Below are 27345 nucleotides of genomic sequence, written 5' to 3'. Positions count from 1 at the left end.
TAGTGTGAAAGTTGAGGCAGGCCCTAATAGCTGCCTGTGTAATTAAGTTGCTGGTATTCTGCCAACCTGTGGGGAGCAAAGAAGGCAAAAAATAATCTGTGCTGTCTTGGCAGTGAACAGGGACATGAGCTTTGACATGTTGGGGTGTGGGGGAGATAGGAATATCAATCTTCCCTCCCCAGAAAACAAACAGTCTGAATGAAAGCAGTGACATTCCAGATGTGTTTGTATCCAGCCTCTGACAGTCTGCCACTCAGACAAAGATGTTTTGGGAGCCATGTGCTTTCTTGCTCATTTCCTTGCAAAATTTGCTGCTGAATTGCACTTTATCTCTGTTCAAACACACTTTTGCATGCAGCTGCTTTTTGCTCACCTCTCAACCGTGCTGACTGCTTGCATGGAGCTTCCAGCTGATAGGATATATCAGAGATATGCTACAAGTGGTTATTGCCAGCCTGGGCACTCATCCTGTCACCTGGGAGTGCAGAGATTAAGATTATAGCTTGCTTTGTAAAAGGTGTAGTGAGAGATCAGGAACATTGCTGGGCTGTAAAGCCAGGCCTGTGTAGGAGGGGTTCAGGGTCCAATGCCAGCTTCGCAGCCAGCTTCTCACCTGGCTTCTGCCTAGGTGCAAAAGTTCAGTGCTTCCCTTCTTGCTGTTTGCTGCAGCATTGCCTGGAGACTAAACCAAACAATTCCTTTCCTGTCCTGCCCTTCAACCACACCCCAAATCTTCTGAAAAATATTCTGACAGGGGCACACCTCTTGTGTCTGGGATCCATCGTGGCTGTAGGGTGCTTGAGCCTGAGCACCTGGGAACACTAAAACCAGTTTTAATGCAAAAGTTGATGAAATATAAAATGGAGGAGGTATTTGACACATGGATTATCTACTAATGTAGATAATGTTTCCCAAGACTCGAAGGTCTATTGATGCAATAAGTGCAGCCGAAGGAATCTGGTGGATTCCTTTGGCCAAGTTTTCTGTTTCTGAGGAACCATTGTTTGACTTTGTTTAGAAATCATTTTCTACCCAGATTATGTTGTGATGCAGTAGGAATTGCTCAAAAATGAAGCTAAGACACATTATATGAAGCTGGTCTGCAGTTGCCACATTGCCACAAATTTCTGATGAAAGGCACTGGCTCACTCTGTGCATGCCTGGTGGTTTTGTGGTTAATCATTCCAGCTGGCCAGAGTATATGTTTGTTAATGGGAGCTCTTCTTTAAGGGCTATTTTAAATAAAAATAAATTAAAAATCAATTGCCTTCATCTCTTGAGGACTAGCAAATTGTTACTGGTCTGGAGCAGATTAAAAGATTTTATTTTTATTCCCTCTTTCTTTCTTGCTCCTCCTTTCAGCTGGATCGAACTGTCCCATACATAACAGCGTGGGCAGGCAGCTATCTGCCCCATGGTAGTCATGAAAAATGCAACTTCAAATAATAAACAGATAATCTGAAGTTAAACAGAACCGTTGTGTGAAGTTTGGGTGTTATTTGTTTATGTGTTTAATTATATATTCTTTTGATTTTTCCTGCTCGAAGGCACTTGCCCCTCAGCACTGGGATGTGCCCAGGACTCCTGATGGGATCCCCACCTGCTGAGAAGAGACCTGGCACCAAGGCTCACCCTGTCAGAGATTTCCCTGTCTACAAAGCCACTTCCTCAGCTTCTCCAGTCCTTCAGTTTCTGGGCATGCTTTCTGTGCCAGCTGCTGCCAGGAGTGCAGGAGACCTTCCTGGGGTGGTGTCCCTCTGTCCCACCCTGTGAAGAATCAGTCAATGAATTCTCCTGGAAAGTGTGGGCACTATCTGGCCAGCCCTCCTGCCTTGTTCAGTAGGTCAGGAACCAGCACAGTGCTGGATTTTTCTCATGGTTTTGATAAGGGAATTCAATAACATATCTTGAATAAGATAGCAGCCCTCTGAGCTGCAGATACAGCCAGAGGGAAATATGGGCATACCCTGACTTAGTTCATGAGGGCAGGGAAAACCAAACCAAAGGCTTTCAAAGACCAGGTTTATGATAGGACTTGCAGTCCTTTGCTGACGCAGAGTTTAATCACACTGATCTGAGCTGGTTAATAAAACTTCCAACAAGGTGATAAAGATATTTCATGTTTGCCTACTGTTATAAAATTAGCTACAGTTCAGGCATTTTGTGCCTTGATTCCATGACCTATTTTTAGTTACAGTAACTGTGAGAACTGCAGTGGTGATGCATTTTAGAAGCTAGGTAGCACAGTAATGGTAAGTCTGATTGATAGAGAGGTGAATTGAGAGGTGTAGAGTTGCTTCTAGTCCAGAACGATGCTGTGGGAAATTTGTTTTTGCAGGCAAATCTGATCTTGTTTCGAAACTGCAGTCTCAGCCCTGTAAGAAGGATGACATGTGACAGCACAGACCTGGCAGAAGAAATTAAGAAAAAAACATTTTCAGTCACTCCCTGTCCACATTATGGCTGTGTTACTGTTGCTTCTTACTGACAGGTTCTTTAAAGATTTCCAGTTTGAATGAGAGATATCTTTTCCCTCCTTCTAAATTTTTTTAGAGGTGATATTTTTTTTTGTGCGGTGTAATCTCATTCAAAATTAGCAAACAGCTTCTGTTGACTTATGATTTCTACTGGGGTGGATGCTGCAAAAAAGTAGACTTTCCAGTCCAGCAAGTGGGAAAAGGTCTCTGCAAGCTGGAGATAGGAGTGTAAGCACCAAGTCAGCTACAGGCAGCCTTGTGTGACTCCAAGCATGACACTGTGTCCAATCGTCCTAAGCAGCACTTCTTGGAATTACAGAAAAACAAATAAGTAATTTATTAGTAAATTGTTGGGACCTATTTTGGGCAAGTTCAAAGGTCAGCCTAAGCATCCTTGATATATGAGTATCTATCCCTACATAGCAGTTTTCTGTGCCAGACTGAAATGGGAGACAGGCTCTTTCCTAACAATGTGCAAACAAAGAGTTTGTGATTAACAGCAATGTCAGGAGCAGCTGCCAAGGGCTTGCATTTGACATCAGGGAGCGTGGTTCAGATGCACTAATTACGCTAAGTGGTGCTGATAACACAGAAAATGTTGGAAGCATTTTTCCTGCGTTGGAAGGTAATTGTACAAACTGAATTGTTGTCACCTAAGTGATCCTGAGAGATGAATGACATAGAAGTCACTGCTCTGTAATTCCCTGGGGTGCCAGATGCAGAGGAGATCACCTCCAAGAACATGGGGTGTGCTTTCCATAAACACAGAATGGGTGAGTTGGGAAGGGACCACAGTTGGTCATCGAGTCCAACCTCTCTGCTCATGCAGTCCCCTGGAACGTGTTACTTAGGATTAAGTCCAGACAGCTTTTGAGCATCTCCAGGGAAGATCTCCACAGTCTCTCTGGGCCTCCTGTTCCAGTGCTCAGCCACCCTCAACAAAAAGTTCTTCCTCATTTTCAGGTGGAACTTTCTGTCCACCAGTTTCTGCCCATTCCTCTTGTCCCATTTCTCAGCACCACAGAGCAGAGCCTGCTCCCTGCTCTGACCCTTCCCTGCAGACAATGACAGACATGGCTCTCAGTTGTCTCTTCTTGGGGCTGAGCAGGCCCACCTCTCTCAGTGTTTTCTCATCACTGACATGCTCCAGTCCCCCCATCACCTTTGTATCTTTGTTCCAGATTTGCTCCAGGAGTTCCACAATAATCCTCAAGTGGGGACCAGATTACAATGATTCCATCCCATGTCATACTATGGAGGTGGTGAAAGCCCTAGTTCACATATTGAGAGGAAAAGTCCCAAGAGCCTCACAGCTATGGAAATGTTTTCTCCCTGTGGAGTTAGGCTGTACTCAATTGTTCTTTAAAGCAGTTTCTCTTCCTCTGGAAAACAGAGAGGTTAGAGAAATTACACTTGGGGGTAATATTACCTTTTGTGCATGTTTGCTACAAATATAAGAAAGATTCACTTTGCAAAATGGAAAAGCAACAAACAAGTTTTCTTTGATGTAGCCCAACAGCTACTGAGAACAGGTGTTGGAGCAAGGGTAGCTGGAAAAAGGGAACGCTTTTTTGAGCAAAAGAGATACTTCAGCTCTCACAGGTAAAAAGATTTAAATAGTGAATCTGACAACAGGACAGATGGATCCAGATCACTAAGTAGCAACACATGTTTTCTCTTGGGGCTTTCCACTTGTGGTTTACCAGCCATGCCACAACAAAAGTCTTTCGCTTTTCTGTGAAAGTGAGTCCATTTATTAGTCTTCCTCCAAAGCTGCATCAACTGTTGCTTTCCTGTGTTTAAGTGTCTTTAATGTAGGCAAACAGAGGGATGCTGGTGCTCCTGTGCAAGACTGCTCTGGGGGGAATGCAACGAGCTGGTTTCAGTTCTGGAAGCAGGAGTGTGTGCTGTGCCTTGGCTCGGCTTGGGGTTGTGGAGTTGGGTGAGAAAGGGATGAATCAGCCCAGGCTTAGTGCTGCCTTCAGGCTACTGCCTGGCTTTCATGGAGTTTGTTGTGCTGTGCAAGGGATTTTGTTGTGTGAGCCAAAAGAAAGCAAAGGTGGTCAGCTCTGTGTTGGCCTTATCTGAGGCCTTTGAAAAGGAGCACAGATGGATGTGGCTAGAATAAAATTCACTTTGGGGGGAGGCAATGGCTTGGATTGACTTGTCTCTGTGTGTTGATAGATTTAGTCAAACATCCAGAAGAATTAATAGATTTTATTTAAAATATAAACATGGCAAGTGAAGACAAAAAAAATGTTATTACAAAATTCCCAAGTCCTTTGAATGTTATCTAGGATTTATTGACCTCTAGGAATAGCTGGAACCCTAAGCTAAATGAAAGCACAGATTTTGCAAGAGAAGGCTTTTGTATTTAGGTGTATCCACGAAGTAGCCCAGAAGTAAGAAAATCAGTCTAAATTTGTTTCAATACCCTATTGCAGAGTCACTGCTAGGTCACTTATATCTTTGAACCATTACAGTTGCAGAATATAAAAGTGGAAAGCACAGCAACTCAGCTGGGAGCTTCCCTGGGGGTATTGCTTTGACAAAAAATAATTGCTGCACTATTGCCAGATGGTCCTGCTTCCACATGATGTGAGTACAACAGAATTTTCACTCGGCTGGAAATTGAAAGCTGATCTTCATATGAAAAATCAGTGTCTGAGCTCAGTTGATACTGGAGTGCCTCTTACACACAGAGCAAGAACAAACAAGGCTCTGATTTATTCACAAAAATCATACAATTTTAGTCTAGCAACTGGTGCAGGAGAAGGTCAAGTGTTTCCAGAGCTCAATTTAAAATAACAATCTCCATCTGCCCATGACAAGATGGGGAAACTGTCCCATCTGGGAAAGACAGCTAGTAAAAATTCCTCCTCCTTCAAAACTTCATATTATCAGCAAATTTTACTGTTTTGCTATTTTCAGCCACTCAGTTTGGCTGACTTGGGTCTGAAACAGCAAGGCACATGCACTGGCACAGGGAAAATGCAGTTTTTGGCTTTCTGGACATTCATGGACAACACACTGATAGAATGTGTTTTTTGTTCTTTTTTTGTTTTGTTGGGTGCATGCTAGGATGAGACACAAGCTCAAGTTTAGTTTAAAACTTCAGTTTAAAATCCTCCCTGGAAGCCACAGGAAGGTGCTTAAAAAAGATTCAGTTGAACCAAACAGAGCTCAACCACAGTTTTTGTTCCATCCTGAGAAGGGTAAGTCCAGGTAACATGACAGTCACATAGCAGAGAGCACTCTTTTTAATTGGTCAGATTTCCACAGCCTGTTTTTTCTCACAGCTGGCTCCTGTTGAAAGTGGAAGTCCCCTTTTTTGGTGGAATATTTGGTAGAAACCAAAATATTGCTATCAAGGCTTAAAGAAGGCACCTTCCCTTATGATAACACATTCAGTATCTGATCCCATTAGAGCAACTCCTGTTTTTGGAGGACTGGGTCAAAGTGTTCTGCCTGGTTCTGTACACAGTAGCAGCTGGTGAAAAGAGACAATTAAAGGATTGTAGTCTAGAGAGAGAGCAACATGGAAGAGGTCACAAATCTCACTCTGCAGACCCTTTCAGTTTTCTTTCTTGGTTTTAGCTGCCTTTCTTCACATGCAGTAGCCATCCTCAGGGAAAGGTGACAGCAAGAATGTCCCATCCTCCTGAATGTGGCTGCCTCTGCTCCTGGCAGTCCTCAAGGATTGTGATGAGAGGCTGGACAGTCACCAGCTTCCAGTGGTCTGGCACAGAGCAGCTGAGTCCCAGGCTTTCTCATTTCCCCGGTACAGGTGCCCAAATCACTGACAATCACAGAGGACTGTCCAAAGTGCTGAGCTGGAGTGCTGACACAGCTGTTCTGTGGACACAGTCAGTGGCTGGAATGAAAATCCAGCAGATTTTCCTCTCTCTTGTGTTCTAGAAGCTTTTTTTTTTCTTTTTGCCATTTCTCTTGGCAGAAGTCTGTCACTTGTATTACAAACAATGCTGCCACTGAGGGAGTGATGCTTCTCTTGACACATCTCCAGCTGTCCAAATTGTTGGCAGACCTTCCATTTAGGCAGGTGCTGTAAGAACAAAATAACTTATTTTAATAAAAAAATAGACAAAAAACTTCCCCAGAAATAATAATTCATATGTAACCAGTGGAACAAACTGCAAAGCTATGAAAAAGACATATTCATGCTGCTGAGAGAGAACTGACTGGGGAGAAGTCCTGCCTGGATACCCAAGACACTGGGGGATTTCTGTCCTCATGCCACAGCTGGAAGTGCCTCTCTGTGCAAATGGGAAAAGTGGCCTTCCTTGTGAAGGGATATGAGTGTCACCTTGGGTTCATTTAAAACTATTTCAGAGAATGAGATGCACAAAGCCTCTCTGTGGTCAAGGGAAAACAGCCTTAATTTCCTCTAGGGAAATTAAGGAATTCCTCCAGGTAATAGTCCAGAATTGCTCCAGCTCTGAATTTCTCCTCACCAGAGCTTCCTCCCCCACTGACTGGAATGGGTGTCTGGAAGGACTCCAGGATGGAATTACTCTTCTTTGCAATCTGCCTTCCTCCCAGTTTCCAAACCCTTTTTTGCATTTGTAACAGCAAAGTTAGTTTCAGTAATCTCCTTTTGGTTTGCAGTATTCAGGATCCTCACTGCCATGAAACAACCTGACCTTCTTCATAAGGTGCCAGAAGCAGAAGTGCATTTACAGCAGTATTGAAAAGCAAAATGCTGTGGCAGAGCATCCCCCTGGATGCACCTCCTCAGGGCCTTACCCCCCATCTACCACCCATAACAGGATTGAAAATACCAAGTAATGATTGAATTAGGCTGGAATTTCTCCTAGAGATAATCTTTTGTACTAAGGTAGTACCAGCTTGATTTCTAAATAATTCCTGACAGATACTGGTTTTCTCTTTTGTTAAGAAATCACAAAGCAGCAAACCTGGACTGATGGAGGCTTGATAGCCTGGACAAACTCTGCCTCAGTGCTCAAGTACCATTACCCTTAGACAATCTCTTCTAACATCTGGCTTAAATCTCCTTTGTTTAAGTCTGCTGTGCCTTAATTGCAGTGTCAGCTGGGTTAGAACAATAAATAACTTGTCCCACCCTCTCAAAAGACACTCTGAAGAGGGTTGTTATTGTGTCCTTAATCAGCCTGGCCTTCTCCAGCCTAAACAGACATAACCCATCTCTCTCCAGAGATCACATTCCCTGGACCAGTTTCATTTCTCTGGTATTGTTCCAAATTTCCCTTAAATTGGGATGCCCAAAACATGGCCCTCAGAGGTGGGACAGCTTCTGTCACCAGTGAGCCACCAAAGCTGCTGTCCCATCTCCTCTTCCACAAGCTGAGTAGAGAAATGACAACAAAATGCATCTGGAAGGTGCCTTTGGTTTGTTCTTAATGAAAAAAAACCATGCTACAGCAGCCTTTAAGACAAACAAGACAAACATTTACTCTTATTTATGTCACAGAGGCTTTTTTACTAATGGGCTAAGTCCAGGGATCAAATCAAGAAGGGCCTGGTATAAGTTAGTCTGGAGAAGAAAAAGTTGACCTTAAATGAGCTGCTTGTTATGTCAATGCAGTTCCTAGGAACAAAAGGAGAAAATGTCTCCTTATTTTAAGGAGAAAATCCATTCTCCTCCATAAATTATACTCTGCAGGAGGGAAATGCTGTTGATGTTTAGCAACCACAAATGTTGGGGATCAAGCTGCGGTCTGAAAATAACTGACCATTAACCCAGTTCCTATGACTGTCAAAGAAGTTGTAACAAAAGTAAAACCTTTTTTTTATGGGTTTATTTATTTAAGGGTTATTTTGCTTCTGCTTGATACTATGAATTGTGTACATTCACAGCCTCTCCTACAGCAAACCATGCTTTAACTAGTACAGTTTTAATGAAACCACAATATTTTCTGTATGTTCTGGAGAGACACACAGGCAACATTAGATTCAGTAGAAACTACCAAATGAGATATCAAACAGGCAGATATTTCACCCTGTACTCTTGCAAGTCCTCTGTCCAATTTTTTTCCAAATCTGTCTTAATTTTTTTACTCAATTGTCATTTTTTTCCTTACTAAATAACAAATGAATTTGTAAACCAGCTGGCCTGCAATATGGCATGGCAATAAAAATACAAATATGAACATGGAGAAGTTATGAAGAGCATGTTTCTTCTAGAAAAGGAGGTTTTCTTAAAAAACTGGGTGCATATAGGCTCAGGTTCACAGACATCATGCAAATGATGTCCCTGTATCCCAGTTAAAGACCACCTAGGATGTAGTGCCTACAAAAATGCTTCAGTTTGTATCATCCAGCAAGTCTAATCTAAAGGCTTGTGCTGAATTTGAGCACTGAAGCTATGAAGTTAAGTCATTTGAGACAAACAAAAGAATATATTTTTAATACTTACAGCTGAGTCCTCCTTGGTCTTCTCTTTGTTGGACATCTGTTGAAACAAATGCACGGGTTTCAGCATGTAGGATAGACAACCACAGACTTCAGAAAAATGAGATTAATATTCAGCAACATCCACCAAAGCTGAGGGTTCAATGTGCTAAATGTTCTGTAAAATGCAATCCAATATCCTATTTGCTTACAACCCAGGCCACCATTTCAGAAAGGAGAGATTTTGGGACTTAAGTGATAGCCCTGCTCCCTGTCTTGGGACAGAGTCCTGCCTCACTCTTGGGTTGTTTCTGTAGGAAGGACATGACTTCTACAAGAGCTGCTGCAGATTCTGGACAAGATCACAACCCTGCTTTCCCCTGATCTTTTCTGAGGCACCCAGGGTTGCTAACATTGAGGAAGAGGGCATGGACTGAAAACATGGATTGTCCTTGTCCATGAAAAGTGTGGTTGTCTCTGCTCTGTCCCTTAGATGTTGGCTCCTGGACAGGGGCTTCGAGCAAGTGCTCAGCTACATTGGCAGACTCAGTCCAGTCCACAAGATGTCTTTTAGAGCTTTTTCAGAGACACACACGTGGGCAAATCCAGCTACGTGAGGGTACCCATGTGACCACTGACATTTTTGCTTGATCCCAGTAGGATCCTAACCCTGATCATCCAGCCAGTGACTCCAAAGCTCTCAGGACTGAATTATGCTCTGATTTCTGCTTTGAACTGTGCTAAGCTGAGCAAGCTACTGACCCCAGTCCTATTTTATACCATTTGTCCAGAAGGAGCCTGCAGGGATCACAGCTGACAAACCATGGCCTGAACAGACACAAAGTCTGAGTTACTCTCACATCCAGAAATGACTTCCTGAGAGGCTTAGAATTCACAGAATCACTGGGTTGGAAGAGACCTTAAAGACCATCGAGTCCAACCCAGCCCCAAGAGCTCAACTAAACCCTGGCCCCCAGTGCCACATCCAGGCTTTGTTAAACACACCCAGGGATGGTGACTGCACCACCTCCCCGGGCAGCCATTCCAGAACTTTATCACCCTTTCTGGAATAAACTTTTTCCTAATATCCAACCTGTATTTCCCTTGATGCAGCTGGAGGCTGTGTGCTCTGGTTGTGTCAGTGCTGCCTGGAGAAAGAGCCCAGCCCACCTGAGCACAGGCACCCTTCAGGAGTTGTAGAGAGTGATAAGGTCACCCCTGAGTCTCATTTTCTCCAGGCTAAACACCCCCAGCTTGGAGAAAGACACAGACACAGGAAGAAAGGTTCAGACACAGGAAGAGAAAATGATAAAGAATAACATGTCCTGGGGCACTACATTTCCTCCCCAGGGCACCCCAAGTTTTTGTTAATGGCCTGATTTCCTACTGCCAAGTGGAGGCAGATTAGTCATACTTCATCTCTTCCTGTTGGATAACATTAAGTATTTTGGCAAGTGTAAAAGGATTCTTATAATTTGGTCATGCAAATGAAGAGTCTCATTACCTTTATAGGACACTAGATTAGAGGACCTCCTTCTCCACAGCCAGCAGATTAAACCAGTTAGAATACCTATCACAAAGACAATACTAATGATGCCAGCTGCTTGAGCACCTCGTCCTTTTTTTTCTGTTTTTTTGTCACTTTCTGTGCCACTGCTTTTCTTCTGCTGTGTGTCTACAATAAAATAGAAAAGGATGGCATAAGGTGTAAATTTTCACATTTCATACCAGGCAAATATTTCACCAGGTTTTACAAGTATAAAAAACTCTGAAGGAGTCAAGATTTGTGCTATTCATATCACTGTGATTTTGGTGATTCCTTCTGAGTGAGACACATCTCCAACTAATTATGTCTAAATACCAGTTTACTCTTCCCTGTCATCATATCACAGAATTGCATCCATTCTTCTTTTTTCCTTTTTCTTCTTTCCCTCCAGCTTTGAGAGACTGTATATTTAGGCTTGTATCTAGACTCAGTTGAAAATAAATCTAAATAGAATCTATAATGTAAATCTGATAGTATTCAGAAAAATGGGTGAAAACCCATTTCCCTGAAATTAGTGAAAGATCTTCACTCATTGCTGCAAACTGAAGGTTTCAAATCACATCTCTTACTCTTTCAAATGCGATTGAGAGACTCTTAAAAATGCACAAAAATATTAATATGAAGGTCTTTTCCCTCAGAAGACAACATAACAATGCTATTAGGAAACTAATGATGAGGTTACTTAGTTTTCCTTTAATTTGGGATGACAGCACAGTGTATTATCACATAAACATTCTACTGTGCAACTTCTGCTCATGTGTTCAATTTTTGCTCCTGGAAATAGTTTATATTGTTTGCCTACATGCATGGGATCAGTGTTTGGGGTGTTCAGGTAAATTAGCTGTGGGTATCCAGCTACAGTTATGGAAACATTGCAAGCTCCTTGCAGCAGGGTGCAGAGAAAAGTGTGGCTGGAGGCAGGACCAGGAACAGCAGTGAGATCAAACAGCCACCTCCAGACCAGCCTTCCACTCCAGACAGATTCTCTACACAGGTTTTTGGAAATAATGAACTACAGTGGTGGTACTGGAACTGTAACTTCTTAGTACCTTTTTTTTTTAATAGCTTTCTGGTTTTGTGAAGAGTTGAATGACTAAATACTTGCTTTTACTATTAATCATTGCATCAGTAATAATTAGCACATTATACTTGTGCTATAAGGTACATTGCTCTATTGAGCTCATATTGCCCATTTGCTGCAGACCTAGTTTAAGTTGTGCACTGTATTAAATTGAGTTTTGGAGAAACTGGAAATTGAACTTTGGAACTCAACAGAGTAAAAAGCAAATGTTAGTGTTGCAAGAGCATTGTGTAGGGGGTCAGAAATCATGGATCTGCTTTATGGTGGCCCCTAAAAAACAACCTGACTCCCCAAAGCATCATGTTCCTGAGGAACTAAAAGGTTAACCTCAACAACTGCCTCAGATGCAAGAGCTTCTCAGTGCTTTTGTCATAACACACTTGGTGGGTTATTCCACTTCAATGTGGAAGATTTAAGTCCACTGGCTAAGCATAACTGGAGCTTGAAACAAAGCCTGAGATCTCAGAACATTTTGGAACTACTGAATTAATGCATAGCCCTTGTTAGTGTGCATCTACAAACACAGACACACTGGTTGATACTCCTGCTACCTACAAAACAGAGCGAGCATGAGGGAACTTACAGTTGGCTGACAGATTTTCCTGCAGCATCTCATTTTCTATGGAGCACTCTATTTGCATGTTGGAAGTGGCTTTCACCTTCAGCGTGCTGAAAACACTGAAAGTGCCATCATTGTGGGGTATGATCTCTGTTTGTGATGAATTCAGGTGACTGTTGTTCACTTTATTGATCCAGTAAACGTTGGGCTTTGGGTATCCATTGCCAGACCTGCAGTAAAAGGTCACCTCCTCTCCAGTGCTGTCACTGTTTCTTATTGGTCCACTGAGTATTGGTTGGCTGTAACTCGCTGGAGAGCAAGAAGAAAAAGAAATAGTTGTTGACATTTTGAAACATACTGGAAAGGCAAAATTTTGGGTTTGGATTCTGAACAAACTGCTGAATTTCACATCACCCTCATGACTTGAAAGAGAAACACCTGCAGGTTTGGTCTGTAAACCAGAGAGCTGAGAGAATCACTGGGAGGGCAGAAAGATCAAGCCAAACCCAAAGGAAGAAATGACCAGCTTCAGCTGCTGTCACCCAGTCACATGCAAGAGCTCTCATACCCATGAAAAACAAGAAGAAAAGAAACAGACACTGGGTAAACAGTTTTTACATGCATTCTCCAAGATTTATGTTCCCTGTCTGTAACATTTAAATTAATCAGAGCAGACTTCATTTCAGCAAAGAGCAGGAGTCTGTTTCAAAATTAAAGTTGTGCTTAAATATAATATTGAAATAGCACAAATATGAAAAGTGGAAATGAGAATTTGGGCAAAGTGAACAAGTTCTTACCGGCTAAGCTGAGAACCACTTCTGCCTGGTGAATCACTTTGGCAAGTTCAGTTTTCTCCTGCACTATGCATTTGTATGTATGTGCATCACTCTGGCTGACATTTAGCAATAGCAGAGAAAAATCACCATTTTCCAACCTATCCCAGAATAACTGAGTCCTGTCTTTAAAGCGAATACACTGATTACTGTTATCATCTCGGCCAGAGATCAGTGCATGTACAACTGAACACTTTTCTTGGTAGGAATCATCAGCTATTTGCCAATATACACGTAGATTTTTTAATTGCAAGGGTTTCTTTTCGTTATAAATGCAACTTAGTGTGACGTTGTCTCCAAGTTTACTGATGATGTTCTTCTTCCCCGGTGCAGTAACTACAAGATTAAAAGAGAGAGACAGAGAAAAAAGGGAGGTCATGTGGGGAAAAAAGTAATTATTTTCAAGTACATTATACCACATACAGACTCTGGTATTAGTATTATAGCAGGTAGGTGAGTATGCTCGCTTCATAGTCATTCCTATCCTCCAAATTTCCACTGGCTAATTCTCTCCATGTCTGTTTGTCTGTGCATTGTCCAAAGGGACCTTTTCTCTGAGAGCCAAGCAGTGTTAATCATTCCTAGCCCCATGGATACCCACACTTCGCTTTGCACACTGACTGCAGACACATATTCAAGTCCTAATGCTTCAATAATCAATTTTTTTTTTATTAAGAAAAATGCCAAATAACTCCATTTAGATCACAAGAAGTGGAAACATTGATAAGAAAGAGTGCTGCCATTATTTTGAGACCCAAAAAATTAAGAAGGGGAGTAAAGGTAGTATTTCTCAAAGCTGGCATGACAAAGCAACCACATTTTACTGCTGTTGTCAGTGACACCCTCTGAACAAACACACTCAGCTGGCAAACCAGGTACCTCCAGTGACACATTCATTAGACATTTACATCTTGAGGGTCACTTGAGGTAAAGTCAGGACCATATCTGGCTTTCAGAACACTTTTCCCGCCTTTTGGACACGAGAAAGGCAGCCTCTTCTCCATGTGGGCAAGGCAAAGGCATGAGGTGGCTGACAGCTGGTGCAGAAAGCACAGCTCAGTGAGTCCCACAGGGCTGGGCAGCTCTGCCCACAGCCTCCCTGCTGGATCTATCCCAGCAGCCAAAATCTCGCTGGTGCAACTGGTTGGAGGCACCAAAGCAGTGTTTGTGTTGTGAGTGCCAGGCAAGAGGGGTCAGGCATGGGGCTGGATGGGAGAGATTGCCGCTGGGGGAAGGGATTACGTGGGTGGATGGCTGAGGGGAAGGAAGATGACAGGAGTGGAGGTTTGGAAATGCAGAAACAGCATGTGGTGAGGTGGGAGGGAGGTGTCAATGTTAAAGGGGAACCTGTCTTTGTGAGGGTGCACTGGACTCAGAAACAGCTCATCTACACGTCTGAGTTGGGCACCCTGGTCTAAAACTACCACTGAGGCAGACACAGTGCTTGCAGGGAGAAAGGCAGGATGTTTACCAGGCACTGGGACCGAAATAACAGGCTTGAAGTGCAACACAATTGCTTGGCTCAGATTTTGGGAAACCTGTTGGAATAGCAGGAAAAGTAATGCCCTGGCAAGATGGGTGCAACTCCATGACTGGCCAGAAACCAGTCATGGTTTCATGCTGGCCAGCCAGCATCTACTGAGACTGAATCTGGTACAGTTTGTCCTGATATTGGGGCCAGGGAGTTTCCTTGGTGACTTTGTTGAGGTCCTTCTCAGTGATTAAGCAAGAACAGAGGAGAGAACTTTAAAAACACTTAAATAACACCAGGTGGTGCGATTTAATTCTACCTTTGTTTTGCAAGGGATATTTTAGAACCATAGTAAAAGTAAAATTACTCATAGTGGGAGTGAATTTACCGCTAATAAGCAGTAAATTTACCACTAATAAGTAGTAAAATTACTAGTATTGGCTACTTGATAACGTGACGTATAATTCTACTCTTGATTGTTTATCTGCTTATCAGCAGCTCTTATTACTCCACTTCTAAGGCCTTTTGTTGACAGAGATAAGTACACAGGGAGGTCTCTGAAGCAAGCAAAGCAATCTGAGCAAGAGCATCCATAAGGTCCCTTGCTGTTCTGTGCAATGAAACTGATAGAAATTGATGGTGCTTTCTTTCCGTGATGCATTTCAGAGAAACATTTCACTCTGAGGAATCCTTCAGTATCTTGCAGAAAACACAGAGATGTTCGTATTGTACATTTTACAACTATTTTGTGCATTTGGCCAAACACATTAAAGGGAGGGCAGTTAAATTTTTACTGAGTTTTTCTGAACTTACCAGTTTTGAGAATAAGAAGGAGCAGTAACAGAAATCCGTATCTAAAATGAAAAGCAAACGGGTGTTACAACTGACTTTGCATCTCTGTTGTTTAAATAAGCAATAAACCCAATTTTGATTGTTTTAATATAGTGGCAGAAGTAGGTAAATTAGGTACTGCTCCCATGTAATGCCCCATTAAGTATTTGCATTTTTGACAGCTGCAAAACTTCTGTTTCTACAACTCAGCAGTGGTGTGGTGGCCAAGGCCACGAATAGCAGCAAAATGCACTAATATTGGAATCAGGGCAGAGGGCATGAAGCTGGTATTGGCCTGTCTTCTCTTCTCTTCTGAAAGAATGAATTGGTCTGCTGGACAAGCAGGCTCTGGAGGCTGTCTGGGTCACTGGGAGGGACAGTGGCTGCACAGGTCAAAGCCCAGGTTTTCCAACCTTTTGCTGAAGCTCAAGGAGTCATTTTGTCTGGTTAAAGGAAAACAGCAGCTGACCATGCTGCCCACCAGGTTGTGCACTGAGTAAAAATGTGTAAACAGGAAACCTGCTGATAGTGGAGAGCTGTGCAAAGGTTTTTGCTGGGAAGAATTTGGTGTGTTTGATTACTCGGGAGGGGCAAATCTCTGCAGGAGTTTCCCCAAAGGAGAGGAGGCCATAGGAAACCCAGTTTAACCCATCTATAAAGTCCAAGTGATTTAAGTTTCATCCCACAGGGATTTAAGATAAATGGACAGCACTTCCCTGTGAATTACTTTAAAATAGCCTTTCACCATCACACCTAGTTACACATTGTGCTCTCCTTCCTCCAGATTGCTGTAGGAAGGGAAAGAAAGGTGCTGGAAAGGTTTTGGAATGAGAACTGTGTGACTGAGCTGGCCACCTTGATATTGCTCAGGTGCAATAAGGTTGCAAAGCTGAGCTGATGGGCAGAGTGACAGGGACACTGGCCTGTCACCAGTGTACCCAGCTCACCTTTGCAAGCACAAAGAGGTGTGAGAGGCCACACTACCCAGGTTCAGCTGGCTCCCTTCCCCCAGAGTTCTCATGGTGCCTTAAGTTTTAGTTTTCATATTTTCCAGATTCTGTACTGCATTAGTGTATAACTCTGAACTGCATATAAAGTGTTAGCAAGTTCTCTTCACAGTTTAATTAGATAAAACAATCCTTTTCCAGCCCCAGAACCAAAGACACTGTTGCAGCTTCAGTCCCAAAAAGTGCAACAGAGCACTGAGGAGAGCAATCTGGGAGGATGGGACTGCATAACCTGAAGCTGTAATTGGATAATTAACCCCAAGATGTAAATAGATCAAAACTTACAAAAGTGTGAAAAGGTGTGACCCAGGAGCCCATCTTGGGTGTAGCCCTGGCCAGGCTCTTGTACTGCCCAAGGTGTATCCTTTGAAAGCCTTCTCAATAAATCCCTACTTTATTCCTTTAACACTGTCCAGCCTCTGTTCCAGGTAGCCTCTGTGCTCTTTGAAATTATTTGATAGATGAGGCTTGAAAAGTTTAAGTGGATGCCCAGCGTGGAAAATTTCTGCTCTATTTCTTCAGTAAATCTGCAATCAGTCTCAAAGGAAGTCTCCCAGGGAAGCACACCTAAACATTCTGTTCTGTCTCTTCTACTACTTCTCTTTCATTAAATAGTTTATTAATCAACATAAAAGATGTAAAACATACAACCCTACAAAGCAGAACAACAATAGATTTTCTTTTACTAATGCATAAACATAAGTGTAAAGATTTTGACAGCGGCCTTGACACGTGGATTTGTATTTCATTTCTGTTGTACTTTTTTACACTGTGCAGGAGTCATCACTTTTGTGCCAGGCTTGTAGAAGTCTGTCTTGGCAAGCTCAGCTCACATAGTCATCAATCTTTCTTAATCCCATACCTGTGTTTGTTTCATTATCCCCATCCCAAGTTAGAAGCTGTGGATATAGCAACTCATTTGAATAGAATGAAAACAATAACTGACTGATGCTTATGTGACTCTCTAGGGAATTTCCCATGGTAGGCATTTGCTAATGCCAACAGACATTTAGATGTTCAGCCAGAACAGATTCTCATATGTATGTAGAGAAAGCAGATCTTGATTTCTTATTTTAATAAGTGATGCCACAGTCAAGGTTAGAAAGATCCAGAGATGCCTCATCCTTCTTCTTGAAGGAAGCTGCAGCTGTGGTTTTGTGGGGGCGGTGTCCACCCACCATATTCCCCTGGAATGGCTTTAGTTCCAAGCTTCAATTGGAAAAAGGGAGAAATGCTCTGCCTGCACAGAAACATCCCTTTTACCCTCTACATTCTCTCAGACCCTGTGTCCACCACTAGCAGTGAGCTCAGTTAAGTACTGGCATAGCTGCACTTCTTTGGGTCTTGCTCTCCTAATTTTTAAAAAAATTTTTTTTTTTTTTACTTTTTCAATTCTTTCCCACACCATCCTCTTCTGCAATCGTTTTAAAATGCCGTGTGAAACAGGAGAAAGTCACACTTCTCCTTTCATGGGTGAGATGATTCTTCCTACCAGCACCTCAACTTTTTCATCACTACTCCTCTTAGAGCCATGGGATGTTGCTGCCGTGGCAAGAGACATCCTGATGCTTTCAGTAACAGCTCTGGGGCTTTGCTCCACTGCTGAGACCCACTTTGTCCCCATGCCTTGTGGCGACACGGCTTTTCTCGATCAGCAGGTGCCCTAAGCAGGTCACCTGCGGAGCTTTTCTAACACCTGCTGTAAAGCAGCGCTACCCGGGGCAATAAACCCCAGGTTAAGTCATGTCCCATCGCAACCCTTCAGCTGAAAATACCCACAAAAGGCCCGCTAATTGCCTGGAGCCCTCAATGGCCGCGTACGGACAGGGGACCCCTGCCCGGGCTGACGGCGAGCTCAGGTAACCCCCGGCTCCCCCTCCCGGCTCCGGGAGCGCTGCGGGCGGAGAGGATCAGCTCCCGCAGCCTGTGCCAGGTCCGGGGGTCGCCTTGACTGCATTTTAGCAGCCCAGCTCCGCCAGCGCTTTCCCTGCCCGCCGCAGCAGCAGCAGCAAAACTCGCGTTTCCCAAGGGAGATGCGCATCCCTGCCCGGGCAGCGGCCGCCGCGTCCCAGCGCGCACAGGGAGCGGCAGCAGCGACCCTTCCCCGCGGCCACCACTCACCCTCGCGGCTTCATCGTGCCGGAGCCGTGCCGAACCAGCCGAGCCGAGCCGAGCCGAGCCGAGCCGAGCAGCAGCTGCCCGCCTCGGGCCGTTCCCTTCTCCCTCCCACGCCTCCTCCGCCGGGGATTTCCGCCTTCCGAGCAGCGCGGGACCCAGCCCGGCCTGGCCTGGCCCGGCCCGGTCGTGAGGGCAGCTCGGGCACCCACTCGCAACCCTTTCAGAGCCCACTGAACCCTTTCAGAACCCACTGAACCCTTTCAGAACCCACTGAGCCCTTTCAGAGCCCACTGAGCCCTTTCAGAGCCCCGTCGGTGCCGCTGGAGTGGGGATCGCGGCTCCTGCAAATCCACGTGCCCTGCGGGGAGGACGCCGGTCCCCGTGAGGCGGGCCGGCCCTCAGCGCTGCCGGGGAGCCGGGGCTGGGCACGGAGACTGCGGCTCCTCTTGGCTCTGCGAGGCGCTGGAGATCGGGCCCCCGGCCCCGGGCGAGGGCAGGGACTGCTCCCGGTGATCTCGAATATTCCTGCCTGGGAAGCGGGAAAGTTGTATTTCAAAGTGCGCTTAGGTGTATGTTTGCATAAATAGCATGTTTAGTCTGTATTTTGTAAATAGCTAAATGGGATAGGGAACAGAACCACACCTGGAGCTGTTGTAGGTGTGTTGGTGAGGGGGTGTTTCAGCACCGCCAGGCTGTTTGAAAGCTGCGGTTCTCAGTCTTGACAATTTCATTTTTGGCTCCACATCAGTGGCTGTGTTTGCCTTGTTTGTTGTCAGGAGTTCAAACCCAGCTGGGACCTCTTTGCCAGCGACAGCGTTTGTGACACACAGCACAAAGCTGTCGCAGCAATGGTTAAACGTTCATGTTTTATTTTTTTCTTGCTTTTAGTCACCCTGGGAATACGATTACGTTGTGCACAATGAACATGAAACTCTGGGGTTGTGCAAGACTCGCAATCTCAAGGCTGTTTCCGCTGCCAGCCAGCAGCAAGAAGGGGGATTTCAGTTTTGGGTCTTACAGCTGACGCTGCTTCAGCCTCTCTGTGTATCACTGACACCTGCAAAGCAGTGATCAGTTTGGGAGGGTAGGCTTAAATTTGTGCTAAGTTTAAAGGAAGAGAAACATTCCTATGGAATTACGCCTGAATCAGAACGTATTTGCATCAGCCAATTCATGGCTTTCAGAAACATTTCCTGATGGAATATCTTAGTTTCTTAGATATCTATGTTATTTTGATATTTTAGGTGTTGTTTTTAATAACAGGCATTTGGTGAATGGGGATGCACATGGAATCAGTGCTTTGTGGCTAAAAACTTCCTGACTTTAAAAGCTTGGGGGTTTATATGTGACCTTTTTACAATTCTGGATATATATATTTTTTTCTAAGATACATAATTTGAAGGAACTCTTCTGCTGTTCTTTGCAATGGCAAAGAATCCTGCTTTTTTCATAACTATGTACCAGTTTTGGTGGAAAGGAATTTCCTAATAAGTAAGAAAGGCAAATGTGTCTCCATAGCCAGGAATCTCTTTAGGATTTCAAAAGGTCAGGCTGCAAACCACTTTGCTGCCTGTATCAGACTTTTGAATACAGATTGCCTGATGAATTTTTAAACTATAAGGCAACCTTGTCATCTATTTCCCTTCTAAATGGTGTTCATGAATGCCCAGCGTCCATGGTAACTTGCCCCTACCTGCAGAATTCCTCAGAGGACATGAAATATAAGGATGTTCTTCTGCCACTGACTCCATACTCTATACTCCATTCCTACAGCACACACTGAACAGCCCCGTGGTTAATAAAAGCAGGCTCTCACTGCCAAATGCCAAATCATTGCCATTACGTATGTTTCTTACCACACAAGCAAAAAAAAAAAAAAACCCCACCAAAAAAAAAAAAAAAAAAAAAAAAAAAAAAAAAAAGAGAAGCAGCTGATATGGTTCCTTGTATTTACATTGAATAGCATACAGTAAAAATGTATTTTTATTCTTTTGAACACAGATTTTTTTAATATGGCATTTGTTAGCAATAAGTTGGGGTATTTGATTCAGGATCAAAAGAGAGACCTCAATGACATTACCTTTGCCCTGCAAGTATCCCATCAAAAATAAGATGAACAATAACAGAGATGTTTGAAAAGGAAAAGCCTATGTGAAATGTTTTCATCAAAGATGTGGTTCCTCATTCCTACTACCATACACTTACAGAAAAATTCAGAGTGCTGAGTTCCTAGTGTGATTTAAAAAACGCCCGAATTGTTGACAGCTGATTTGTCCTCTCTTCAGTATGGACACACGACACAAAGCATCTGTGTCAGGAAAAAGGATGTCAGGAAAAGAAAGTAACTCCCATAGCTTGTGTGTAGCAAATATGTTGCCTATGGACTTTGAAATTAGAAGCACTAGGAAGATTTGGGAAAAAAAAAAAAAAGAAAGGAAAACAATATCCCAGTTTTTCCAGGCTCTTAGACAGAGAAGTGAGAGAGCTGTTTGCTTTCAAATATGTCATGCAAAGAGAATTGGGGGATCTGCAAAACACTAATCTGATTCATACAGTTATTGAGAATCCAGAGTGAAACAGGGACGTATCTCTCTCCATATATAGAAGAAAAAATCTCAGACAGATTGAACACCTCTGGGGACAGGAAAAAGGGGTGACATGGCTGTTGTGGTGTGTAGGACTTCAACTGTATTTGGAGTCAGCCAGCCATGAAAGAAGTGCTGTGACACCTGAAACATATCACATCCTTATGGAATGATGTCCACAAATCTCTGGTTTTTGCCCTGTGGAGGTTTCAGTGCATGGTACAAAAGCTTTACTAGAGTGAAGTTTGCAACTGAGTAAAAGTTGCAACTGGGAAAAAGTCAAGAGAGAAATCACAGTAGCTTTGGCCACTTGTGTGATTTTATGTAAGGCTAAAGAACAAAAGAAGGAACAAGGTGTGAATGATTTTGCTACACTTTTCCAACACCTTTTCTCTGCCTACAGAGAAGCTAGTAGAATTAGCAAATGGTGAAGGGACACTTAATAGAGGATGAGAGGAGGATAGTGCACAAACATAATTTTTTTTTCCTTAACTACTGGAGACTGGAGTAAGACAGCAAAGCTGACTGCTAAGAGCAGAAAAAAAAAAAAAAAAAAAAAAAAAAAAAAAAAAAAAAAAAAAAAAGAGAAGCAGCTGATATGGTTATATGGTTCCTTGTATTTACATTGAATAGCATACAATAAAAATGTATTTTTATTCTTTTAAACACAGATTTTTTTAATATGGCATTTGTTAGCAATAAGTTGGGGTATTTGATTCAGGATCAAAAGAGAGACCTCAATGATATTACCTTTGCCCTGCAAGTATCCCATCAAAAATAAGATGAACAATAACAGAGATGTTTGAAAAGGAAAAGCCTATGTGAAATGTTTTCATCAAAGATGTGGTTCCTCATTCCTACTACCATACACTTACAGAAAAATTCAGAGTGCTGAGTTCCTAGTGTGATTTAAAAAACACCCGAATTGTTGACAGCTGATTTGTCCTCTCTTCAGTATGGACACACGACTTGACACAAAGCATCTGTGTCAGGAAAAAGGATGTCAGGAAAAGAAAGTAACTCCCATAGCTTGTGTGTAGCAAATATGTTGCCTATGGACTTTGAAATTAGAAGCACTAGGAAGATTTGGGAAAAAAAAAGAAAGGAAAACAATATCCCAGTTTTTCCAGGCTCTTAGACAGAGAAGTGAGAGAGCTGTTTGCTTTCAAATATGTCATGCAAAGAGAATTGGTGGATCTGCAAAACACTAATCTGATTCATACAGTTATTGAGAATCCAGAGTGAAACAGGGACGTATCTCTCTCCATATATAGAAGAAAAAATCTCAGACAGATTGAACACCTCTGGAGACAGGAAAAAGGGGTGACATGGCTGTTGTGGTGTGTAGGACTTCAACTGTATTTGGAGTCAGCCAGCCATGAAAGAAGTGCTGTGACACCTGAAACATATCACATCCTTATGGAATGATGTCCACAAATCTCTGGTTTTTGCACTGTGGAGGTTTCAGTGCATGGTACAAAAGCTTTACTAGAGTGAAGTTTGCAACTGAGTAAAAGTTGCAACTGGGAAAAAGTCAAGAGAGAAATCACAGTAGCTTTGGCCACTTGTGTGATTTTATGTAAGGCTAAAGAACAAAAGAAGGAACAAGGTGTGAATGATTTTGCTACACTTTTCCAACACCTTTTCTCTGCCTACAGAGAAGCTAGTAGAATTAGCAAATGGTGAAGGGACACTTAATAGAGGATGAGAGGAGGATAGTGCACAAACATAATTTTTTTTTCCTTAACTACTGGAGACTGGAGTAAGACAGCAAAGCTGACTGCTAAGAGCAGTCTGGTGATGAGGGAAAAGATGCAATTGCGATTAAAGTATCTTGTGATTCTGAGAAAACCATTTGTCAGAAGACAATGAAAAAGAGGAAACAATAGTCTGTCTGTTTGCTCTCTTGCTCACATTTTGTTGTCACACCAGGCACTCAGGGAATTGGCCAAAAATATCACTTTAAACACCCAAATTCCAAGATTGTTCCATGCAAAAGAGAAAACCTGTAGCCCTGTAGAACACATGTTTTGGGCAAAATGTACTCTGTGTGTGTGGCAGCAGTGGAAATGCATTTATTTATATGCAGAGAAGAAAAGTACTGTGTTATATTTAGTTATGTTGTTAGAAAGGAGCACTAGTATTCACAGTTCTTTATTAATTGTGCATGTTGAGATAGTTGATTTCCTGTTTCTTTAGGAATAGCAAGGGAATAACTACCTCAGCAATACTTTTGCCAGCTCACTGAGTGTGGGCGTGTTAAAAAAAAAAAAAGATCCACCATGGTATGTCATTGCTGAAAATGTCTCTTGAGCCTCTTGTATTCAGGCCATATTATCCTGTGTGGAATGATTCCAAAGAGAAGAGTGCTCTTGCTGTCTGAATTGCCCTCTGCTCCTTTGCTCAGTTTCATTTCTGCCAGATAGCCTTTGCTCTGATCATTTGCTCAGGACACTAGATAATGCATCAAAGAATCTGTTTTGGAACGGAGTTCACAGCATTTTGAGTTCACAGGTTTTAGAATGTGAAATGCCTTCTGGAGAAAGGTTACTTTCTTTTGCCCAAGTTCACTCCACTGATTATAAGAATGACAAGAGAGGGAGCCCAGCTGAATAAACTCAGCCTCAAGCCAGATGCAGATGACTTCAGCTGAGGGAGAGAAGGACCAGATTGTCTCAAACCATCCAGCAGAGGTTTTCATTCTCCAACAGAAAGTTGTTAGTGTTTAGGACAACTTCTTCAGCATGGCATTTCTGATCCCTCATAACACACAGAGCACTGGAAATCCTCTGAGCAATTAAAAAACCCCATCACAGCTAAGCCTGGATCCCAGGGACTGCAAACTCCCACAGAGAGCATGAAGGGGGGTCCATGGTGCATACATTGGCTGCTCTCTGGTTAAAACTAAAACATAAAGGTATTTAGAACCTACCAAAACTGATTTCAAACCTCAGCCTTCCCAAACTGTGGTACGATGAAATCCATAAAATGCCCTACAATTAAGGTTTCTTTTTGTTTGTGATCATGGTGATCTTCTGTGAGAAGAACTAATGAAATGTTCAGAGAAAATGCTTAAGAGCCATTGTGGCAATATCTAAACAGGTAAAACATTTTTCAGGTGCAAACAAAATTACATAAAGTCTCAAGATTAATACTTAGTTAAGGAGATAAAATGCAGTGCAAATTAAAGATTACATAAAGAATTTTTAAGCAGATTAAAAGAAAGAATATTATCTATAATTTTATATATATAATTGTAAATTGATTATCACTATGTCAACATAACTGTTAAAATAAATGAGCTCTGATTTGAAATTATTAAGCATATTAAGTGTGGGTTTGAAAACTGATATTGTGTTCCAAGTCTAAATGGACCATACAAAAAACTATTTTAAGAACAGGTATTGTAAAAAAAAATCTTAACACCGTGTTAGAAAGCAAATATGTATGTGTCCTGCTGTAAGCCACTGCCATGAAGCAAAGAATCTAGCAAATTTTGGAAAGGAATCTCTGATATGAAAATATACTCTCTTGAAGAAAAACAGCTGTATTCCTGGGTACATTAGTGTCAGAGCAAAACTGCCCATCACAGAAATAATGTTTTAATATTGTCTTTAGAAATAAAAAATATAGAAAAGTGTTTATTTCTCCTCATAGCACAGTCAAATAGGAAACCATGTAATGCAACAGGATATGATATGAGTGCCAATAAGTGAGAAACAGGAACTGAAATCTGTGTGGCTTAATGTTGTTTATTGAATTATTTGATAAAATATGGTACTACTGCTAGGATTTGATGAGAACTGTAGTTTCATTTTATTGTAAAAAGCTGGTTTGGCCCTTAAATAACTCAAAAAAATTCCCTTTGATACCACTTACAATACAAGTACAAAGAGTAGATATAGTGTAGTGTGGCATTTGGGTTTTTGAAAATGTGGTTGCAGGACAGATGGGTGTCTGGGCTGAATTCCCCTAAAAGCCCTGTCTTTCAGGAGGTGCAGCGGTCAGGACATTAACCTGGTTCCATAATGGGTTAGAGGCAGGTCAGAAGCTGTCAGCACAGTGAGTACAGGTGGGGATCTGCCTGTGGGTGCTGCCTGGATTTTTGTGTGTGCTGCCATGCCATGAAATGCAGCCATGGATGTGCTGCCTCTTTCTTCCAGTCACAGCAGGGCAAGGCTCACCTCAGAAAGTAAAAAAGGAGCAACATTGCATGGCTTATCAGCTGGTGATCAGCTGTCCAACATATTCCTCCAACCCCTGGTGCTCGACTTCTTGCACCATTGATTGCATATATATAATATTTTGTAATGTTTTAATTCTGACTTTTCCAACTTATTTACTTTTTTTTTTTCCCTGGCACTTGTCTCCAGCTAATATTGCAATTATGGACTCTGTCCTTTTCCCATCACTGATGCTGGTGTGATGTCATGCAGGCAAGATTTGGTGGAGCAGCATACACTGCTGTACTATTTACAGCTCGGAGAGAGAGAAGTGTGTTTTATTTCTCAGTTTTGTTTGTTAGATTATTGATTGTGACTTTATTTTGGAGGGAGGTCGGGGTGGTCCCTGGGGTGGTCGTGATGGTCACTGAGGTGGAAGGAAGGAAGGAAGGAAGGAAGGAAGGAAGGGAGGAAGGGAGGAATGGAGGGTCTACCTCATAGAGCTGCAGGTGCTCCTGTGACAGGTGAAGGCAATAATGTGATCTTTGTCTAGACACATTCTGGAGATAATACACTCTGGTTTTCATTTCTGAAGGGGAAATTTCAAAGACTCTGCTCCTTTGTATGAAAAGAAGTCATGATCTGCCATAACTTGATGGTATTTAAAATGAGTTTTTGCCTTTAATGACTCAGAAATCATTTTTCCTGGGGTAAAGAAGGATGTGATCTAGCAGGGTGTCATCTGCTTGGTGAACACTGCCCACTCTGATGTTACTTGCCTAAATCTTCCAGAAAGCAGTGAAAAGGAGATGAATGTTACCATTCATCTAGACACACATGGATTGTCATGCTGCACAGCCAGCACTGTGGAGCAAACATTGACCCCCACTTTTGTGACAGCTGAGGTGACCTTGCTCCAGAGAATGGAGAACACTCCTGCTCTGCCGTCTGGCTCCAGCCCTTCAGCTTCCCAGGCATCAGCACTTCTGGGACCTGCTCCTGGGGCAATTGGCTTCAGCCACAATGCTCTCTTTGGCACAAAGAACAAAGAAAAATCCCCCAGTTTGCTTTCTGAACATGCTGTACCACAATACTAAGAAAGCTGGCTAGCCCCCAAGGCTGAGACATACCAGCCACCTAAACCCAGGCTCCCTTCAGACTTCATCCTTCATTCCAAAGACAGTAGCAGAGGCAAGAGCAGCTGGAGACTCTGACCTGTTTGCTCCCACAGGCACCTTACTCATCTCTTGTCTTATTTAGGATCTGTGTATGTTCTGGTGACTTTGCAGAGGCTGAAGGGCCATTAAACCTGCTATTTTGACTCCTCTAAGCCACCAGAGTCAAAGGGCCCTGAGCTCCTCAGCAAATGCTTGGCTAGAGCATCACCTTCATATAGGAATGTGCCCCACGTTGATGGAGTGACAAAACTATCCTTTGTCCCATCAAAAACGAAATAAGCCCAGAAGTTTCTCTCCTCAATTAGGTGAAAAGGCATCTCATAAGACCTGGGGGACTTCACCTCAAACTTAAGACTAGCTAATTGGACAGAAGCCAAAAAGTCCTGCCTAAACAATTTACTAGAAAAAGAAGAGAATAAAGAAGTGAATCGCTTTTGTGAGGTGTTTTACCAAGGACAAGAGAGCCTCTTGCACCTAGATCAGTTTTTCTCTGTAAAGAGTTTTGTTATTTTGCCTTTTATTAAAACCTTTTTGTTTCCAACACTACCACAGAAGCCATCCTGCTGATTTTATGCCTTCTAAGGTAGCTGAGCTATCTTGGGTGTGAAATATATCTCCAAGAGCTTATGAGACCTGGCTCAAGGAGACTCATATTTCACGTTCAGAAAGACCTCCAGATTTAACCTACAGCCCCAAGACAAGCACATCCACATGGATCTGTTGTGTCAGTCAGTGGCTCATTTCCAGAGCTCATTGTTCTTACTCTTAACAACTTCTCCCCTGGCAGTGGCCTGGATTTGCTTCCAGTCTTTAATTTCCCTTCTCATTTCTGTGCTGAAGAGCCTTGCTAGAGTGCCAGAGCCTCTCTCCTCTCCTTCAGCCAGCCATTTGATGGGCTTTGTGCCACAGCATTGCACTGAAATACATTTCTGCTTTTTGTGAACATTGACCTTTCATTGAATTTCTTGCTTTTCTGCAGCTTGAGGAATTATTGTCATGGTCTACTGTTCTTCACCTGTACAGCAGCTGAGGGTGGAATAGAACCCAAATTCAAAGGCAGTTCCATGAATGAGTCAGTACAACAGGACTGATGTGCTTTAAACATG

General features: G+C 42.8%; 1 protein-coding gene across 1 annotated transcript; it reads right to left on the bottom strand.

Moving 5' to 3' along the window:
• Window positions 1–4721: 4721 nt before the first annotated feature.
• Window positions 4722–18356, bottom strand: ICOSLG (inducible T cell costimulator ligand). The gene is made up of 7 exons (XM_041399845.1): window positions 18317–18356; window positions 15171–15211; window positions 12851–13222; window positions 12078–12362; window positions 10372–10542; window positions 8893–8928; window positions 4722–6540 (listed from the first exon to the last, which is right to left on the bottom strand). Exons 1-7 carry the CDS (start codon window positions 18328–18330, stop codon window positions 6530–6532), a joined length of 930 nt encoding a protein of 309 aa, XP_041255779.1. The 5' UTR covers window positions 18331–18356; the 3' UTR covers window positions 4722–6529.
• Between the last annotated feature and the right edge of the window lie 8989 nt (window positions 18357–27345).

This window comes from Onychostruthus taczanowskii, unplaced genomic scaffold, assembly GCF_017590055.1.
Source record: "Onychostruthus taczanowskii isolate IOZ18803 unplaced genomic scaffold, ASM1759005v1 scaffold17, whole genome shotgun sequence".
In the NCBI taxonomy this organism is placed as follows: domain Eukaryota; kingdom Metazoa; phylum Chordata; class Aves; order Passeriformes; family Passeridae; genus Onychostruthus; species Onychostruthus taczanowskii.
The sequence above is the reverse complement of the archived record's forward strand: the minus strand, read 5'-3'. Positions and strand labels throughout refer to the sequence as shown.

Excerpts from the sequence above, each read along its gene's own strand:
- ICOSLG (XM_041399845.1), bottom strand. Across the intron at positions 13,223-15,170 it reads CCTTCTTATTCTCAAAACTG|TTACTGCACCGGGGAAGAAG; the intron begins GTAAGTTCAGAA and ends TTAATCTTGTAG. Across the intron at positions 10,543-12,077 it reads GGAAAATCTGTCAGCCAACT|ACACACAGCAGAAGAAAAGC; the intron begins GTAAGTTCCCTC and ends ATTTTATTGTAG.